Source organism: Brachycentrus maculatus, unplaced genomic scaffold (assembly GCF_059751285.1).
Source record: "Brachycentrus maculatus isolate JH-2025_06_01 unplaced genomic scaffold, ASM5975128v1 h1tg000220l, whole genome shotgun sequence".
In the NCBI taxonomy this organism is placed as follows: domain Eukaryota; kingdom Metazoa; phylum Arthropoda; class Insecta; order Trichoptera; family Brachycentridae; genus Brachycentrus; species Brachycentrus maculatus.
This window is the reverse complement of record NW_028280971.1, coordinates 311,932-333,057: the sequence shown is the minus strand read 5'-3', so window position 1 is coordinate 333,057 and position 21,126 is coordinate 311,932. Positions and strand designations below refer to the sequence as shown.

General features: G+C 33.3%; 2 protein-coding genes and 1 non-coding gene across 3 annotated transcripts; 2 read left to right on the top strand and 1 right to left on the bottom strand.

Moving 5' to 3' along the window:
* Positions 1-1,410: 1,410 nt before the first annotated feature.
* On the bottom strand, positions 1,411-11,278 carry LOC148306924 (cilia- and flagella-associated protein 100). Its single transcript, XM_088264184.1, has 2 exons — positions 11,115-11,278; positions 1,411-3,378 (listed from the first exon to the last, which is right to left on the bottom strand). Exon 2 carries the CDS (start codon positions 3,365-3,367, stop codon positions 1,676-1,678), a length of 1,692 nt encoding a protein of 563 aa, XP_088120310.1. The 5' UTR covers positions 3,368-3,378; positions 11,115-11,278; the 3' UTR covers positions 1,411-1,675.
* Positions 11,279-12,260: 982 nt separating this feature from the next.
* Positions 12,261-12,453, top strand: LOC148306923 (U2 spliceosomal RNA). Its single transcript, XR_015837925.1, has one exon. It is a non-coding gene; the product is annotated as a U2 spliceosomal RNA (small nuclear RNA).
* Positions 12,454-13,750: 1,297 nt separating this feature from the next.
* On the top strand, positions 13,751-17,422 carry LOC148306922 (uncharacterized). Its single transcript, XM_088264190.1, has 2 exons — positions 13,751-14,008; positions 16,447-17,422. Exons 1-2 carry the CDS (start codon positions 13,876-13,878, stop codon positions 17,043-17,045), a joined length of 732 nt encoding a protein of 243 aa, XP_088120316.1. The 5' UTR covers positions 13,751-13,875; the 3' UTR covers positions 17,046-17,422.
* The last annotated feature ends 3,704 nt before the right edge of the window (positions 17,423-21,126 follow it).

The window sequence follows — 21,126 nt, the reverse complement described above, 5'->3', positions numbered from 1 at the left end:
ATGTATGACTTCTAAAGAAATGTGTACTGTGGTAGAATGGTTACACGTGTGAAAAGTGATCACTTAAACCAGCTATGACGGTTGTAAGCCCCGTAAATGCCCAGACTTACACATTCTTCTTCTTCTTCATCTATGTTGAGATGTTAATATGAACAAATGGGCAAGTCATTGAACAATCTTAAGATCTTAACACACCTTTACTTTTTGCCCCAAAATACCTGCAAAAGTTTAGCTAAGATTTATAGCTGTGGATATCATTTTACGCTGTAGGGGTAACTTTAAGGGTAAGAACCACCTGATCTCAACGAAGAATACTCGTATTATTTATACCGCGAAGAAACTTTTCTTTCATGTTTTGTTGATGTCAGTTTTTATACCCCCCGCCACTGTGTTGATTCAGCTCAAAGTTCCCATGACAACAATACATTTTCAGCAGCATATTTACCCTGTACGTCAGTGGTGGAGGTAATTTGATATTGCCTAGATAGCTAAAAAGAAGAGAAAAAAAATACAGTACGATAGGCACTATTTGATCATGTTACACAATAGTTTAGAGCTGCCCGAGACAAGGACAATTACTCTCAAATGATAGTCGATGTCAGAAGGACCTGACATGCGCACAAAGAAGAAGACATAATAGTCGTCTTTCAAAGATAGATTAAAAGAGAAAAATATTCTACGAGTAGGTACAAACTGAAGAGGAAAAAAATTGTTCCATTTCCATGAAAATATAAAAAAACTTTTATTTTAAGAATACAATTTTTTACTTTGGGGTAAAAGCAGATATTGTCCATTAAGTTTCTAACTCCCTCATCCGCACCCGATGAAGCATAGGGTACCTACTGCATCATATAAACGCAGTGTTATCTTGATCGTTTACACATGTAAGAAAGGTGATCAGCCCTCCGCTTCAGGTACCAGTCCAGGGTACCTTGACTGAATAAATAAATAAATATTGAAAAATTATTAGAGTGATAAAATCACTTATATTTATTTCACCCATCCTGGCAATCGAACCCGGGACTGAGTACGGGTACGGTAGCCGAGCGGATCTACCTGACATTGAGAAACATTATTATTAATTTCTAACCCTTATCCCCAATGGTGCATAAGTATGGCATCTGATAGTGCATTTCGGATAATCGTTTAACTTTATCTCGTTCACCTTTAAATTTGCATTTTCCTCCTAAACATATTTGACAGACTATCAAATACTGGTGACCAACTAGATAAAACATTTATTAGTTGGTACGCCACTGATATTTTACCTGTGGATTTTAGGTCTTCTCCAGGCAGTCTTACGGATTTATCTGGAGCATAAAAGGATTTTTTCGCAACATCTGGTAATGCTGAAATATCGAAACGCTTCCACATGAGCGTGCTTATTATAGACAAAGAAAGGCGAGTAAATAAAAGATGAAAATAATATTATTCGAAACTATATAACATGTACAAAGCATATATGAATGATAGCAAAAAACCATACGTTACATCGTTGCATCAGATATAAAACAAGAAAACAATATGAATTACAAAAAAATATTTGTATACATAAATGGACAAATATAAAAAATGGAGCTCTTTTGACATATGTAGAGTTTTTACGTCACTTTTGTTGTCATTTATCCGTAGTTTAATATTTTTTCTTCCTTTTCTATACCAGGAGAATATGAAATTATTGGGTATTTTCTTTTTTTTTGCCCTTCAAATAATATCTGAACATGACTTGCTTCCCAGTCCTCTTGAACGGAGGCTCTAAATCTTTTGCCAATCTTCTGGTAACTTTTTCCAAATTCTTCAGTTCCGTGTTTGCTTCGTAAGCTAGCTTCATCGCTATACGATCGTTAACGAATGTTTCCTTCTTCACTTCGTTGACGCACTCTGGATCCAGTGTATCCAGTTGCATCATTATAGATTCATACTCCGACTGAAGAGTTTTTAACATTTCGAATGTACTAAAACTCACAGTACTTACAATCAACTTCTCATACACGTCCTTCACGCACAGATATAATTTCATGGCGTATTCTGAAGCCACAGCGTCGTAAAAGTGCGTACTTATAATTTTATTCACTTTTCCTTTTAAGGACAACACTCTTTCTTCTTCAAGCTCTATATCTGCTTTTAAATCCGTTAAGACCTCTTCTATTTCCCGACATTCTTGATCAATGCGAGATCTCACTGATGTGATTCCATCTTTCAGTTTTGCTAAACTTTCAGATAGTTTCTCGGCGTGGGTCCAGCTCTTCAGATTCTGCATGACGATGTGTTGAAAAATCTTCAAGATTTGTTTCGGTTCAGTGAAGTAAAGGAGAGGTTCTCTGGCGTTCTTTTGTTGTTCCCTAAATCGGTTTACGAGATTCATTAAAGACGGAATTGTACCGTCGTGTGATTGGAGCTGATATTTTGCAAACATTCCTTCCGAGTGTCTGTGAATATCTTTGAAAGCATCGTCCTCATCGATAGCCCTTGAAAATTTTGTTTTGAGAATACCGTTCTGTTCACGCCAAAAATGTGGAGATATTGTATAAAGAAATTCTTGGTACATGTTTGTATGACGACATTTTTCTTCGAGGACGTACACTTTCCTCCTTTTGATTCCCACCTGAACGGATAAACTCTTGAATTCGTCATTTTTATTTTGAAGTACTTCGGCTAAATCTTCCGATTCCTTGAGCATCGCAATTGACTTCGTGTAATCTTCGGAAAGGAATTGTTCGAAGCTGTCTACGTACTCGTTGTACCGATAGCATATTTCTTTATATTTTTCTTCTTCATCCATAAAATTTTCCTCAATACGAAGCACTTCATCTTCTCTATATCCCGCTTGTAACTTAAACAACGTGCATTCTCGGACATCGTTCATATATACAGTTTTATCGAAAGGATATTCGATAGGTCTTCCTTCGATGAGAGAGTAAAACTCCGGGTCTAGGTCAACAACCGTTCGGACATCATCAGGAGGTTCTTCCACGTACACCCGTGCTCTCAGATCCCTCATCTCCCGAGACTTGAAATTATCGCGTTCGAAATATCGCAACTTTTTCTCTTGGGCTCTAATTTCTTTTTTTTGAGCTTTTGAATACGCTTTGAAGGATTCTTCCTTGAGTATTGGCGGGTGACTGTAAGGAGACTGTTCTTTGATAACATCACGAATGAATGGAGTTTCTTGTCGTCCAATAGTAAAATAGTATTGAGAATTTTCTTGATTTCTTCGTCTGAATATTTTCTGAAGAGCTGTGCACGGTTTGATGTTATCCTTGTCTTCCTTAACATATTTGACTTTGAGGAAAGTATTTAAGTAACGTTCTTCGTCTTGTTTGGCTTCCGAACTATCGACATCCTCTTCTCGACCATTTTGAGACATTGTATTGGAACCTGTAAAAAAATTGTACGAGTTTCAGTTTTGTTGTGTGGGGCAAAGTAGAACATTATTTGCGCCAGGTACTGGTATTATTACAAGGTTATATTTCTTTAGTAGTTCTCCCGGAGTACCTGCTCCTGCCCATAAATACGGTTCACAACTACATAATGTTCAGAAATGTGCATTGTCCCGTGAACAGATATTCTTAGAACCGGAAATTCAATTTTGCACCGTTCGCGCAGCATCTCACTTCCGGTTAGGGACTCTCAAAGCTTATTGCATCCTCTTTCCAGCACGAGGTAAAAAAGTAGAAGTACGTAAAGAATTTAATAAATAAAATAAAACATGTTAGACGTGTGTCAATTTAACAGTTTTAAATCAGGACCAAGCACGATAAACTGATATTCGAGTGTTAAAAAGCATGTAGGGGAGAACCACCATGAAGAGAACGGCATATGAAGAGAACAGTTGCATTTACAAGGAAAGTACGAAACTTAGCGACACTCCGCACCCCATCACGTGATCGCAGTGGTGTGATGACATCACGCGTAAAATTGGCGGGAATTATATTCATTGTGTTTCGGACAGCGGAAGAAAGAGATTTTCGGACGTGGTAAAAAAATAAACTGTGCTAACTGCTTCATCTGCTGACTTTTTAGTAGTAAGCGTGGAGTAAAAAGGGTTTACCCGTAGTTTAACATATAAAATAAATGCAATTTGTTTGAAAACCAAACAATAGCAAAAAATATGCTGTTTTCCATTATCGAACACTTAGAAATCCTTCAACTAACAAGAGTACAATAATCTATGTTCGGAATCGTCTGGTGTTAGTGCAATGTTTCTCAATCACTGGGACTTTTAGGAGTGCTTGTGAATGCTTAAAAGGGTTAGCTCGGTAATCTCTTGACTAAAGTAATTATTAGTAATTCAATTAGTAAAAAATATTTTATTAATCTTTAAAACAGCCTAAATATGTTTTGGTTGACTAAATGAAGCGCCATTGAGGAAGTATTTTACGAAAATAGCTCCATATAAATTATCCAAATTTATCATTACTGTAAATTTATTATTATTATTATCACTTCTTTAACTTAAGTTTTACTTGGTAAATACCACTATGTGTTTTAATGTATTGTATGTAAGTAAAACTCAAATAAAAAATGTATAGACAAAGTGACTACCGAATCAATTAATGATATTTATCACTTTAGGACAGGACAGCAGCATGTTTTTTTGCTATAATTTTGCTCGATGTACCTTTGTGAGAGCGGATTTTCGCCCATTTATATTTTTTAAAAAATAAACTAATGTTATAAATCCAAAATAAGTTAAATAAAAAAAATACTCAATATTTTTATTTAGTTTTGGCTGAATTTTCTATTTTTTTTTTCTTTTTTATCATACGTTAAACATCCATCTAACCTTTATTATTATTATTTTATGTCTTTTTGCTACATCGTTTTCGTGGATTAATTCTTAAATGCCATGTAAACCGTGTATTTGTATTAGTTATATTTACGTTATTTCTTTGTGTTTTTAATTTTATTCTAAAATTTGATTTTTACCTAATTATCATTCAATTGTACTTTTTACCGCAATATAAGTAAGTCCTTTTACAATATATATTTTTTCTTACAATTTTTGTATATAGTTATGTTTGTAGGTACCTTATTAACGATGATTTGAAATATTAAAATGAGTAATAAAAAACAGTCATCAGGATCACTCTGTTTATCATTTAATGTATGCAATATACTCTAAATAATAAATAAAACAATCGACTTCTGCCTGAAGATGACTGAAGATAAAATCTCACTAACAAGCGACTTTATTTATCACAGCTATGCAAAGAGGTGCGAGCACATTTGTCTCAACAAACTTATACAGATTTACATTACTATTTTAATTACGTGGATTAAGAAGTTGGTAATTCTTAAAAAAAAACGTTAAAAAAATCACTTCGCTTACAAGGGGTACGCTAGTTTGGGGATCGAAGTATCGAAGGGGAGCTAATTGGGAATCACTGGTCTAGTGTCTAGTCTTCAGTTCTCGTCTAGCCGGCGCGGCCCACTTGAATCTTGTAGTAACTCTTATAACAGACGAAACTAATATTAGCATTTTTTTATTTTTTTTTTTTTATTATTAGATTAAAACCAATATTTTTAGCTTTTCCACTTTTTTATTTGACCAGCGACCGGGTTTCGTCGTTACCGACATCATCAGACTGGTGAGAGGCTTTACAAATTTGTATGTTATATATAAAAGAAGGCAGGAGTTGATAACCATGATTTGATATAATTTTATGAGAAATTAATTTAATTTTAGTGAATTTAAGTATTGTATGATATTTTAAATATTTTTTTATAAAGGTTTTTTGTATTGAAAGCACGATTTTATATAAAGTTAAAATAGATTTGTATTTTTTGTAAATGAATTTAAATTATGTAACGAGGTATCAGGAAATGCTGGTTGACGGCTCCTTCCACTAAGCTGTGGTTGTCCGGGGGGAGTCCGAAGTTCTCTGAAATGTAAATTTCCCGGCAGTCATTTCTTATCGACAAGACATTAAGGCATCTATTGTTTCTTTTCTAATGGGTAAAGTAAGGGAGAATGAATGTGTGTTACTTGATCATTTAATATGTCTTTATTATGACAATTTTTTAATCTATTTATTTCCAAAATTTCGAGCCTATCTAATTTTTTACCTTTACTACATTTGTGTAAGATTTTTACATTAAAATTTTTATCGAAATCATGATTTGACTCTATCAAGTGGTTTGCAAAAGTGGAGTTTTCTTTTTTATTTCTCCAACTTTGGACATGTTCGTTTATTCTTATTTTAAACGATCGTCCTGTTTGCCCCACGTATTCAGCACTGCATGATCCACAACTTAATAATTGTGGATCATGCAGTGCTGAATACGTGGGGCAAACAGGACGATCGTTTAAAATAAGAATAAACGAACATGTCCAAAGTTGGAGAAATAAAAAAGAAAACTCCTCTTTTGCAAACCACTTGATAGAGTCAAATCATGATTTCGATAAAAATTTTAATGTAAAAATCTTACACAAATGTAGTAAAGGTAAAAAATTAGATAGGCTCGAAATTTTGGAAATAAATAGATTAAAAAATTGTCATAATAAAGACATATTAAATGATCAAGTAACACACATTCATTCTCCCTTACTTTACCCATTAGAAAAGAAACAATAGATGCCTTAATGTCTTGTCGATAAGAAATGACTGCCGGGAAATTTACATTTCAGAGAACTTCGGACTCCCCCCGGACAACCACAGCTTAGTGGAAGGAGCCGTCAACCAGCATTTCCTGATACCTCGTTACATAATTTAAATTCATTTACAAAAAATACAAATCTATTTTAACTTTATATAAAATCGTGCTTTCAATACAAAAAACCTTTATAAAAAAATATTTAAAATATCATACAATACTTAAATTCACTAAAATTAAATTAATTTCTCATAAAATTATATCAAATCATGGTTATCAACTCCTGCCTTCTTTTATATATAACATACAAATTTGTAAAGCCTCTCACCAGTCTGATGATGTCGGTAACGACGAAACCCGGTCGCTGGTCAAATAAAAAAGTGGAAAAGCTAAAAATATTGGTTTTAATCTAATAATAAATTAAAAATGCAATTCCATCACGAAGTGTCAGTGGATAATATAAATCTAATATTAGCATTATTATTTAATATTTTATTATCATGACTACTAGTTGTAAAATAATTGAAATCCCTCTCAATAGAAATAGTCCCAAAAAAATCCCTGTGATTTTTATTATATGTACGTTAAAATTGCTGAAGACTTTTTTTTTGCTAAAATGGTCCATTTATCAAGTGTGCACAAAGTCAACAATATTTTTTTGAAAATTGACCGATTTTAATATTTTTCTGGTATTGGGAAAAAACGTATTAAACTAAAATAGTGTTTTGTAAGAAACACACTTATACATATATGTATTTAGAATAAATGTAGAGAATTTACAAAAATCTAATGTAAAATTAAGTTAAAAACCTTAAAGTTAACAGAACTAACAAGATACTAAAACATTTATATGCATTTAATTGTTTTGGTGAAAATAAATTAATCCCATGGAATACAGTGTACATATTATTATGTATTCCGACAGGTGACAGATAAAAAAATATATAATAGTTTTGATTGATTGCTGCGTAGATATTCTTCGCTAACTATTAGCATATCTTGAATCCATCTTAGCTTTTAGAAAGGTTACATTTCCATGAACAAACACGATAATTTTAGATAATTTAATTCTCGTTTGTAGGAGCCATTGTTCGCGAATTTCGACTGCTCTATACAATAAGGCAAATAGCTCAATCATATCCTGACCATCACACCGTATCCGTTAACTCATTGTTGTAAAATACTAAACAAATGACGATACACAAAGTCATCTATTTGGCGGATCTAGCATTTATTATTTGTACCGTAATTTGGATTGAAATCTCTAGTTTAAAGATTTTAGCTAAGCGTCTGAATTTCCATAGCTTCTTGTTAGAAAAATCCGTAATTCTTTCTACCGAGAGACATTCAAATGGATGATGATTTCTATAACAGCATATATGACAAAATAAAAGGTAGTAAATAATAATGGAGTTATGGAAACCCGGAAATCAAAACTAATTTAGTCTATGGCCTGTTCGGAATTGGAAAAGTTAGGATTAGCCGAGAAATTTGTAATACAGTACATAGTACTTTACATTACAGACGTTTACGTACATATACATTAAGAAAGGTATGTTGAAATGGTTTGGCCATAAGGATCAAATGATTGAGGAAAGAACGGTAAAAAAAATGTATGAGGCGAATGTAGTTGGAAAAAAAACAGAGGAAGACCGAGGAAAACTTGGCATGATCAGGTAGGTATGTCAAATACCTACTTGATAAGCGGCCGGGATATATATTCGGATTATGATTATGGAAAAGATAGATGTTCGAATGATGAAATAAGGAAAGAATGTAAGGCTGAGATAAGCATTATCGATAAAATTAAGAAAGGTGTGTTGAGATGGTTTGGACATGTGGAGCGTATGAGTGAAGAAAGAACGGTTAAACAAATTTATGGGGCGAATGTAGTTGGAAAAAGAAGCAGAGGACGACCGAGGAAAACTTGGCACAATCAGGTATGTCAAATACTTGAAAGCGGCCGGGTCAGGAGTCGTAATAATCGTCGGGTATGTATGAGGAGATGCATGAATGTAGAAGAGGCAAAGAATGTTTGCAAAGACAGAGTGGTGTGGCGTTCGATTCTCTCTGCCTACCCCTGCGGGGAAGCGGCGTGATGGTTAGTTAGTTAAGATTTTTTATTGGGTTTCGAAATATGCAAATTATTATTTCATAGTTTAAAAAAGGGATTTTTTTCGGGAAGGCTCAAAAAACATTCTGTAATGAAACAAACTAAAAACGAAAAAAACACACGTAGATAAAAATCAACGTCTTTGTTGTGAAAAATCCTACGTATTAATGATTTTAAAAATATATATAAATTGATCCCTCCTCATACAAAACAATATAAACAATATAAAAATCGTATAAAATATTCATTCCTCGATGACGTTATTATTAGGAGCCCATAAATTCATATTCCAATGGTAGGTCACGCATCACCAATAAAATGGTTCGATTCGGGCATAAGAACCCGGAAACGAATATAATTCCCACGAGACTACACCACTGAGAGATGAATATTATTCCGGTGTGATACCGGAATGGACCACACAGTGTCCGTTTTTATCTAATTGTATTATTAGCAGCAAAGGATGTCAGGGTTGTTCGTACCTGGTAGCTGTAGTCGGTTGTATTGCGGTAAGTGATAATCAAGCCCCGGTATAATAATGTGGCTAACCTAACACAAATTTATTTCATATTTCCCACATCGCATCTCAATAATAATATAATTAGTTTCAATTGAAAAATACGTTCAGTAATTTACACACTTATTAGCATTTTTCATTTATTATTTTTATTTATTTATTTATTACAAAATCCTCAAAATTCCTTTGACCAAACATGGTATATGTTTGATTTCGTTTGACGTGTCTCTATTTTTGATCTTGTGGTTCTAAAATGTTTTCTTATAGTATGCTGTTGGTGATCTGTATGTATCTGGGAGGTGTTGTCTTCTAATTTATGCTAGTATGTTATTCTTAAATGCACATGAAAGGATTGTTTTAGCTTGTAGTTGTTTGACTGTCATAACTTGTAATTTGCTGAATATTTCTTGAGTTTCTCGGAATTGAACGCAATATTTTAATTACTGGTTATGTACATTGCAATAAGAATATGTCCATGGAAGCCAAGCTAACGGTTCACAACGGCGTGCTAGTACCGACACTAATGTATGTAAGCGAAACATGGAACTGGCAAAGGAAGGATGAAAGCAGAGTGAATGCTGTTGAAATGCGCTCCCTCAGACGAATGTGTGGAAAATCATTGTATGACAGAATTAAAAACGACGATATAAGAAAGGAATGTAAGGCTGAACGAGGAATAATTGAAAAGATTAGAAAGAGCTCTTTGCGGTGGTATGGACATGTGGAGCGAATGGATAGCGAGAGAATGACTAAGAAAATATATGTGGCGAATGTGAGAGGGAAAACAGAACGTGGACGACCGAAAAAGACTTGGCACGATCAGATCAATCAGAACCTAAAATCTGGCGGTGTCAAAAGTCTGCGTAATCGGAGGGCATGTATGGCTAGATGTATGGATGTGAAGGAGGCGAGGAGTGTATGTCAGGACAGAAGAGTGTGGCGTTCCATCCTCTCTTCCTACCCCTGCGGGGAAACGGCGTGATGGTAGTAGTAGTAGTACATTGCTAAAAATCTACTTTTTTAAAAATTAACGAGGGAGAATCAAACATAACCAATTTATATATTAATAAATACATTAGTAATTATACCAGATATAACACAAAAAATTAGATATAGGTACACATGTATACGTATTGTGATTTTCTTTATCATGAGCGCTATTTATTTACGATTCGAGATGTCATGACCCCTTCAAAATCTAATTGGTTACACTTCATTATATTTATTTTTCATCATATACATATACATTTATAAAAAAAATTACAATATATAATTTAAAATAAAACACCCCCACTAAGTTTTCCCGTGCCGAGGGCACATTGTACAATACGTATTTATAAAATTATATGAAAAGAAAATTGACCACTCTCACAATGTCGGTTACGACGAAACCTGGTCACGGGTCAAATAAAATATATGTGGAAAAAAATAAAAATTGTTATTTTATCATATCAAATGCAGTTCCACTAAGAAATGATAGTACAAAACTTAAATCTAATGAAAATAAAATTGTTTATGATATGCAGACATGGTCGATGATGCGATCTATTTCAGATCTTTGAAAAAAGTACTTTAGAAAAAATAAATAATTTATGTATGAATTTTTTTATAGTAATTTAGATAAAGAAAACCTGAAGAAAAGCTGAGGAATGGCTTAATATTTATGTTTTACTTATTTATTTTTTACAAAAATGTTAATTATATTAGTATATAACCACTCACCGTTAAAATTATCAACATTTTTGTAAAAAAAAGGAAAAATGACTAACCATAAAGTAAATGCTTTAAATATTAATAATATTGAGAATATAATATTTATGTATTTTGGTTTGTAAATGTAAATAATATATTATGAAATAATTAGTACAAATATTTATGAAATCTTACCTTATGAAACTGATTAATTAAAATAACAATTTCAACCATCTGCATACAACTAAAGACCTTTTCAAAACATGTTACTTCACTTGGGTATTTTAATAATATTTTGTTATTTACTTAAAACAGGACGTTCTCCCAAATAAACCTAATTTGACTAAATCCGTCTGTCAAATAAAATACGGTCTCTTCTTGGTTTCTTAGCAACGAACGGGTTTGTTCGAAATTGCAACAGGAATATAGGTCAATAGGTACAGGTAAGAACTATAACAAAAACTTTTAGCGTATAAGTATATCTAGGTTGTCTGAAATACCCCAATGTTCTTAACCCTCAAATATTGATTAAAACCTCCTGAATACCTATTTTTGTTAAATGGATCATTGTCAGACGGGAGGAATATCTAATTTAACACACTCAACCTATAAAGGATTGTATTATACTCGTTTTGTATTTATAACAGCCGATATAATCAATTTTTTCATTCATCATTTTCTTTTGGAAAATTCGCCTTCGTAAATACATTGTTTTCGTAAGTTGGTAATGAATGACGGCACAGAAACGATGGACTTATTTAAATATTGGCAACATTGCTAAATTATTGGCGGCTCTATTTGTTGATGTCTATGGTCCACCCTCCCCCCCCTTCCCTCATATTTGTATAACACAAATAGTAGTGTAGTGGTAAACAAACAATCCACACTACTACTATTACAGCTCTATAAACCATAGACAATAAACCATATGACGTCATAAAACGTATGATGACGGAAATTTGATGACGTATGCGAACGCACGTTTTTCTTCTTTCATGATGTTTTGCTTCTTTCGTGGTCAATGTCCACCCGTCTATATCCTCCTCAAACTGAAGCTTGTATTATTCAATATTTATTGAACAAAAGAAAAAGTCATCAATATTTAATATATATTTATTTTTATTGGCAAAGCACCCAAAATTGAGTAATACATGATATAATACTTTTACAAATACCAAATGCGAGTACACTAACGACCGCAAACGGCTACAAAAGAGTACGACGCCGCATACTAACTTTGAGTTTCAAAACCGGACAACAGATGGCGGTACAATCGCTCCCAGTACGCTTACAGAACGTTCTACATATTCCATATATACCTTAGGTTTTGCTAATTCCGGTATCGCTTCTCGGCCTGTTGGCTAAGATCAAAGTGTAGTATCTGTTCTTATCAGCTTAATATCTGATAGTTCCCGCAATGCGGGACCAGTATATTAAACTGATTTTTGGAATGTGACGGGATGTTCGGGGCTTGCTCCACTCCTGTCGCGGGTTGGCCCGGCATTGCAGTGCCGCCGGGATCGGCCCATCTTATACTTTAACGGGGGGTGTGGTGCATCTGGAACCATAATATCTGAAGGGAGGGTATCGATGGATGCTACGTCCTGTCCGACGACTATATGTGGAGCGGTCTTTGCCTACCCTGAGTCGCCTCTCGACCAACATGGGAGTCAAAACGGCATCGCCGAACATTCGTTTGGGTGATCGCATTTTGACTGCTTTCTGTCTATTTTCATTTTTTTCGGCAAAATAGGTTGTAGCATCAGAAATACGTTGTGTAATGCTAGTCTAGCTGCCAGATTTTAATCAGAATTTTTAATCTAAGTACACCATTTATTTTTTGACAACCTAATGTAATATAATTGAAACCAAAATTAATTAACTAACCAGAATTAAAAATCTTCTAGTAATTTAAAATCATTCAACGTATTATCGATTTTATTTCTTGGGTTTATTTTCGAATTTTAATCAGCGTAAAAAAGTCTTCGATTTTTCTTTATTTATTTCATTCTAACCCTTATCCGCACCCAATGATGCATAGGGCACTGCATCATATTGACGCAGGGTAATCTTGATCATTACTTACACGAAGGAAAGGTGATCAGCCCTCCACTTCAGGTACCAGTCCAGGGTAATATTGAATATATACTAGCGTGAAATAATCACTTATTTATTTGACCCCCCCCCCTCTGGGAATCAAACCCGGGACCTCCAGTACGGTAGCCGAGCGTGCTGTTCACTACACTACGGAAGAATGGGAATGGAATTACTTATCGGGAATATTACATATATTTATATGTAATATGTTTAAATAAATAAAATGTTAATTTATGTATTAAATGTTAAATCAATCACTGATTTTTAGAGTGTACTAAATTGTATTTTATTGATAAAAAAAAAACAATTGTTTCGCCTTATTATGGCATTTTCAAACGAATGTGATGATTAATGATTTTACAAATACAACTTAGTAGACTCAAAAAAACAGTGTTTGATTTAATATTTCATACATAAATTAAAATGGAGTTTTACGAATTCAACGCCAAATCTAGAAATAAAGTGTTAATGTTTCATAACGAAGATAGTTTTAGTTTCCCTAGCGAATCAACAAGTTTCAGAAGTGAAAACTTGTGTTTCAGGGGTCATAGTTATGCGTTGAGACATTTCTCATTGCTATTGGCGGTTCGTGACGATCACTTCTCTGCTCTGTACTTCTGTAATCCTGGTAAGAGAGTAAAGAGTAGCAGCGCGCAGGCGGCATCTCGCTGGATCGATACTAGCTAGCGCCGCGACGCGTCGCGACGCGACGAGCGAATATCCCAGATACTCTGCACACTTCGCACTCTTTCGACGCGCTAAATTATACTAAATATTATATTACACAAAATATTGAATCTCCTTTGTAATAATATATTATAATTACGTCTTAAACGGAGAGTTTTTAAGTCGTTGCGAGATGGACGTCGAGAGATTCATCAAATACGTTTATAAGAGGACGCCGTTGTGGGATCAAAAAGACAGTAACCACCACAATAGATTCGTACTCGATAGACTGTGGGAAGAGGTTGGGAGGGAGTTCAAAATCACAAGTAAGAAAGTTTAATTATTTTAGTACCTATATACCGTTTTTTAAAGAGAAATATTGGTGTTTTTATTATTCACAAAAATATTTCAATTTCATACTATTTCTGTGAGCCTAAGCGGCTCGTTATTAGTAATAGGAATCAAATTGTGGTAGAGTAGGTTCTAACGGAGAAACCCTGACTTAAGAGTCCGCGACACTAACCACGGGACCACCACCCGACAGCGTTCCAGGGACCTTTGCAGGGTTACCATATTGTGTCCTCTTTTTCTGTTTTGTCATTTATGTTTTTTTTTGTATTTTATTAGCAAAAAATTAAATAAAAGTTATCCCCTTCTATATTATATAAAGAGTTTACAGTTAACCCCCCTATAATGTTAAAATATGTACAGCGTTATCGGAGGGAACGTTATAGGGGGTTAATGTTTTAGATTATATTTTTACATTTTAACCAGCGGAAATGAGTCATTATTAAATTAAAATACAATTTTAAAACATATAACACCCATATTGTTCGCTCCAATAACGCGGTCCTTATTTCAACGTTATAGAGGGATTTACTGTATATTTATATTTGTCCGACCCCGTGGTGTAATGGTTAGCGTGTTTACATACCGTACTGGAGGTCCCGGGTTAGATTCCCAGGAGGGGTAAAAATACATATTAGTTATTTAACACTCTAATATTTATTTAATATTACCCTGGACTGGTCCCTGAAGTGCAGAAGTGATCACCTTGGCTTCATTTAAGTAACTATCAAGATAACACTGCGTTTATATATGATGCAGTGCCCTATGCACCATTGGGGTGCGGATAAGGGTTCAAATGAAATAAAAAAATCAAAATCAAAGACAGGAGATGAATTTTTGTACGCTGATTAAAATTGGGAAATAAAACCATAAAAGAAAATCGATAATACGTTTAATAATAATCTTGAATTTAAAGTAGATTTTTAACTCTGATATTGATTAATTTATTTTGGTTACAATTATGTATGCATTAGATTGTCAAAAAATAAATCATTTATGAAGATTCAAAATCTGTCATCTAAATTAACATTACGCAACGTATTCCTGGTATCAACCCTATTCTGTGTATGAAAGAAAGACGAAATTAGACTGAATGCAGGCGAAATCACTTAGATAAATGTGCGGCAAAGCGATGTCGTTTTGCCGCACATCATACATATAATGAAATAATTAAAAAATGGGATAAGATTATCGATAACATTAAGAGCGGTGTGAGGATTAACGAATAAGTGAGGAAAGAACGGTAAAATAAGATCGTTTATTATTATTAACTTAAGTTTTTATAATACTTGATAGTAAACAGGTCAAGAGTCGGAATAATTGGCGAGTATGTATGAGGAGATGCATGAATGTAAAAGAGGCGAAGAAAGTTTGCAAGAACCGGTGTGGCGTTCGTTTCTCTCAACTACCCTTATATGGATATAACGTTTCTGTTGCAATTTTTTTATCAGTGGGAAATATTTGCATTTTGTTTGCATATTTTTAAAAAAGTTTTACAGGATTTGTTAAGATCCAAAAAATGATACTTTGATTGATATTAGTAATGTTAGTAAATAACCACTCACCGACTACTTCTGTCTACCGGTTTCGAGACGTACCCGTCTCTTCGTCAGGACATACACTACAATTTAACAATCATGCGAACAACACTACACCACACCCACTTAGTACTATTCACATACACTATCACTACACATGCAAAACATGCAGAGCGAGTTGTTAGTCCCACCATGCTTTTGGGAAACGTTTCCCAAAAGCATGGTGGGACTAACAACTCGCTCTGCATGTTTTGCATGTGTAGTGATAGTGTATGTGAATAGTACTAAGTGGGTGTGGTGTAGTGTTGTTCGCATGATTGTTAAATTGTAGTGTATGTCCTGACGAAGAGACGGGTACGTCTCGAAACCGGTAGACAGAAGTAGTCGGTGAGTGGTTATTTACTAACATTACTAATATATATTAAAATGTTTGACCACAAAGTAAATGCTTTGAATATAAATAATGATACTTTGTTTTCAGACAAGCTTTTAGGATATCCGAATTTCTTTTTTAAATGTGGAGTATTTCTTTTATTACGTTTTCATGTTTGTAGAACTTCAATGTCGAACATGTTGGAGGGTTTTTAGTGCCATGTAAATTGGTCCCTTGTTACTCCATTTCAAAACCCGTCCTTCGAAGGTCTATATTGATGAATTTTCTCTATCAAAAAAGAACTTTTTCGTAATGTTATTTGCAATGTTTTTTTTTACCAGTTTTATAATGGCTGGAATCGAACCCACGACGCTAGTTTCCCGAGTTAATAAGTATAGTCAGCCTATCAATTTAGGATCAATAAAATATTTTACTACCCTTTAATAACATCACGATTAAAATTTTCTTCAAGACGTGTCGTTATTTAAAATAAATGTTTTTTTAGGGATAAACGCGCGCGGCAAATGGAAAGGACTTCGAGACAAATTTCGCATGACCCTCAGCAAAATTCAGGAAGGTGATCACATAGAAGCGTACCAGGGAAACTGGCCATACTTCCACTCGTTGCTTTTCCTAAAAGAACAGTTTATGAACAAGAAGGGGCTGTTTGGTCAGACCCACTGCTTCGCGGATACCTTCGAGTACCATCTGAAGGAAGAGGGAAGCTTCGAGGCGTTCGATCCTCCTCTCCCACTGCACGTGGAGCTTTCAGAGCTGCCCATTCATCCAACCGAAAGCCCTTCTCCTTGTAATATGAATTCTCCTAACTCCCAGGAGAGTAGAAGTGAAAGCCACCTCTTCAGTAGCAGTTTCAGAAAGCGCTCTCACTCCAACGACGATCTGGACCGTGATCTGGAGCAATTAGAAGCCAAGAAGAAGAGGTATTCAGACGATAACGAAGATACGAGTTTCTTCGCCAGCATACTGCCGCATATCAAAGACTTCACTTCGTCGGAGAAGCTATCCTTTCGGATCAAAGTCATGCAGATCGTCCAAGAAATCATTTTCGATCGAAGTGCCAAGGAAGTGGCTAACGGGACGTGATGTTTCGATACAATGTGGTCAATAGGCGAATACAGCGGGTCACAGTGAGTGCCAATATGTGTGCAATGGAATCCTTTATCGGATTGGTGGAATCACGATGACGTCACAGCTATTTTTAATGCCTTCACTCGTTTCAGAGTGATTTTGACATACCCTAAGTTTTAATGATATCTGAATGGTATTTTGAGAAAAATCAATAATACTTTATATTTATGGCAACTAATTTTTTTTCTTCCATTTTTGATTGTCGTAATTCCCATCTCAGGGTTTTGACTTTAGAGTAGATATGTATTTTTTCCGACTCCGTAGTGTATTGGACAGCACGCTCAGCTACCGCACTGGAGGTCCTGGGTTCGATTCCCAGGGGGTGGGGTCAAATAAATATAAGTGAATTTTTTCACTCTAATATTTATTCAATATTACCCTGGATCGTTACCTGAAATGGAGGGTTGATCACGTTTTCTTCATCAAGATAACACTGCGTTTATATGATGCAGTGCCCTATGCACCATCAGGTGCGAATGAGGGTTTGAAGAAGCTAATCTTGAAACATAAAATATGATACACATACATACAGAGTATTTTCGGAATAAATTTAATTATTTTCATATTTATCTAATAATTCCTAAGATAAATAATAATCAAAGAGGAATTTTTATTTAAATGTCGGTAGTCCGGTATTTATTTTTTTATTTCCATTTCAAACATAATACAATAATAATCTAAAAAAATATCATCTCTTATTGTTAAACATGAAATTTCCCTATTACAAAATATTTTTATAGGATTTTAAAGAAAAGTTTGTGTAACGTGAATAAAAAATGTATATTGATAATTTGATATATTCATATTATGTTAACATTTTTTATAAATCTGTTAATTGTTTGATGGATTTAATTTAAAAATAATGTTTAAAAAACATTTTTACAAACTACAGTACTTAGGTAGTTTTTAATGCTTTTGATATATGCAATAAAATCGTATAGCCTGTTTCCATTATCCATACAATTATTAAAAAACCTAAGTATAAAGAAGAGCTATCGGAAAATGAATAATGGAGGTGGGTAGATCTAAAATAGATCGCATCAGTCGCATTTGATTGCATGTCATAAACAATTTTCTTTAATTTAGTTTTATAAACAAGTACATATTGTCAAATGTGCCCTCGGCACGGGAAAACTCAGTAAGGGCACATTATTGTAATTAGTTATTAACAAAACATAAATTGTATACATTTATTTAACGAACAATTTTTAAACATATTTTGAATTTTTTTTTGCAGACGCTAAGCCATCTTGTGTGTCTTGTCGGAGGAGTTCTTTATACATACATTTTTTATCGTTTTTAACCATTTTAACCTAATATACACACAAAAATGAGAGAGAAAAATTAAGAATATAAACTATTTTGCAATTTTCTTAAAATTAACTCATGATCATTTACAGTTAAAAAGTATATTACGAAAAATAAATAAATAAATACTTTAACAGACGCCATTTAATTGAAAATTTGTCCTAATGGACCCGTTTTGTAGTTACCAAGTGCTGAGACTAGATGATTTGGTCATCTCAATAGATTTATTATCTTCACCAGAGGGGCCACCCAAGAAGGGTGTGCTTTTACATAGCAGGGGTACAGAATATTATATAAAATATAATATTTTAAATTAATTCAGATTGAGATACTAATTCATATTATTTTAAATTATAAAATGGCAGCCCAATATTTACGTATTAGAATAAAATCATTTTGATAAGTAAATACTTAATTCTTAACTTTTTATATAAGTATATACAAAGACGAATAATCTATCATTTTTAAACGAAATAAGATGAAAGCCTAAATATCACAAGGTTTGTATGACCTTGCATTTCTCTGGTTTAAGAGATCACCTCGTACAGATGTGTTATGTATATTTAAATTTTAATTAAAATATTTTCTTTGACATTTCTTGATGGAAATCATTAATCCAGATATAACATGTATTTTAAAGAATTGCATACTTGCAATTTGGATATCAGAATAATTAAATATAAATAACTATCCTGGATTTAAGAAAATAAAAATAAATGGTCCTTTTTTTAATTTAAAATAATTTCCTTCAAATAATGCTTTTGACTGAGTTAACATTTTAAATAGACGTACAGTTGTCGACCTCTGGGTAGTTCATTAAGGTTTTGAACCAACTTTTGTTTATTATATGTACTATGTCATATGACAATAAATCATACTAAATCTTGGTTTATTTTGAAATCATTTCTTTCATAGTAATCTTTTCTTAAAGAATTTATAAGAAGAAAAATCTATATATCGTAGTCGTACAGGAGAAAGTGACCAAGTGCATTCTTTACAAAAACGTGATCATTGACTATTTGATATCTTACTAGCTTAATATTGCCTTGAAAAAAATCCCAAATGATTTTAAACTTGGAAGCATAATATATTGACTTGTTCAAAATGACTAACTGCATTGATGTTTATTTTGATGCCAAGCAAAAGTGACTTAAATGGCCCTCCTGAACATTTTACGTTGTGTTAGTTGGTCACTTTTTCCTGTACGACTACGATATGTTTATATGTATATTATATTTACTAACTAATCAATTGTCTACGGTACCTGTAAATAAATCGATATCAAACAAAATCTTGTCAAAAGTCATAGAAGATAAGTTATTTATTGATAAATTGGTATATAATAAAAAAAATATGGTTTTTAAAATTAATATTTTTTATAATAACTTTGTAAACATTTCATAGTATGTAAACTTGAAAATAATTTTTTTTCTTCATTTTATACTGTTAAATCCCAATAAACACTTATAAATGCAGAAACTAGTTATCATTAAAATATTGACTTTAATAAATTAAACCGGACATAATACTCGACTGGTGTTATAATCGAAGGTTTGTATTTTGTAATTAACTTTTTATGTATTTAAAGCGGCGCTTTTATGTTGTACGTAAGCGCCTAATTATTTAATATCTCGTCTTGTGTGGTCTGTTGCCGCAGCATCCTTCCTTCTCCGCCCGTAATCATCTTCTCGTCACAACTAGACCTTTATCACAGTCGAGATGGAAGGCCAATTCCAGGAACCTTTTTTTTCATTAATAATGTTTACCGAGATTTAAACGCGGGATCGGATAACAAAAATGACTTTACAGGTATAATTTATGGTTAACTAGAATTTTTAATTTTGTTCGTGTTGTATTTCAAAATGACACCACGTGACCTATAAAGAAATATTGTCTTGAGAATAAATAGTCTTGCCGTACACGTATTTTCCGAATGCAACATTTTCGAATTCGGAATAGGATATTCACTACAATATACAATTTATTAGAATATTTACAGACATATTCGATACAAAAGGATTTTTTAAAAATAGATTCTCTTTGTACTTAAAATATTCCTTTCTATTTGCAATGTTCGGTTACAGAAAAACACCATGGCAGTATGTACAGTAGATACACTCCCGATTTTCCGGGATGGACGGTGAGAAAAAATACCGTATAATCGATTTTCCGGTTAATCGAAAACGTGAAATAAACGTAAACAATGAGAAATTTAAAACTGCGATATGTCGTTCATTCCATTCAACAACGTCATAAATCAAAAATCGTTGTAGTAATCATTTTCAGTTGTAAATGTTTTCGGAATGCCCAGAAAATGTACTAATGTCCCAGGAAAAGAGGCATATTTTTAACTTAATATTTGCCCGCTACAGGTCAGAAAGTGTTGTTTTTGCATTTTGAAGAAAAGGAATTGCTTAATTATTTTTTGAAATATACTAACTAAATATTTTTGAAATGGAGAAAAAACCTTCAGGTTTTACCTAAAAATATCTGTTGCACAGTAAAAAGTTTAATAAGTGGCTTGATATTTATTTTTTACACATTGTTTTATTTTTGAACGTCAAAAACATTCTCCTGAAAAATCAAGTTTTTTTTATTTTTGATGTTCTTGAAAGGAGTGAGCGATATGCGCTTATAACATACATACTTACTTGCTTAGTACGGCGCACGTATTAACAGCATGACATGACAAGAGACAACTAACCTAAAAATTGATATTTTGCAATTG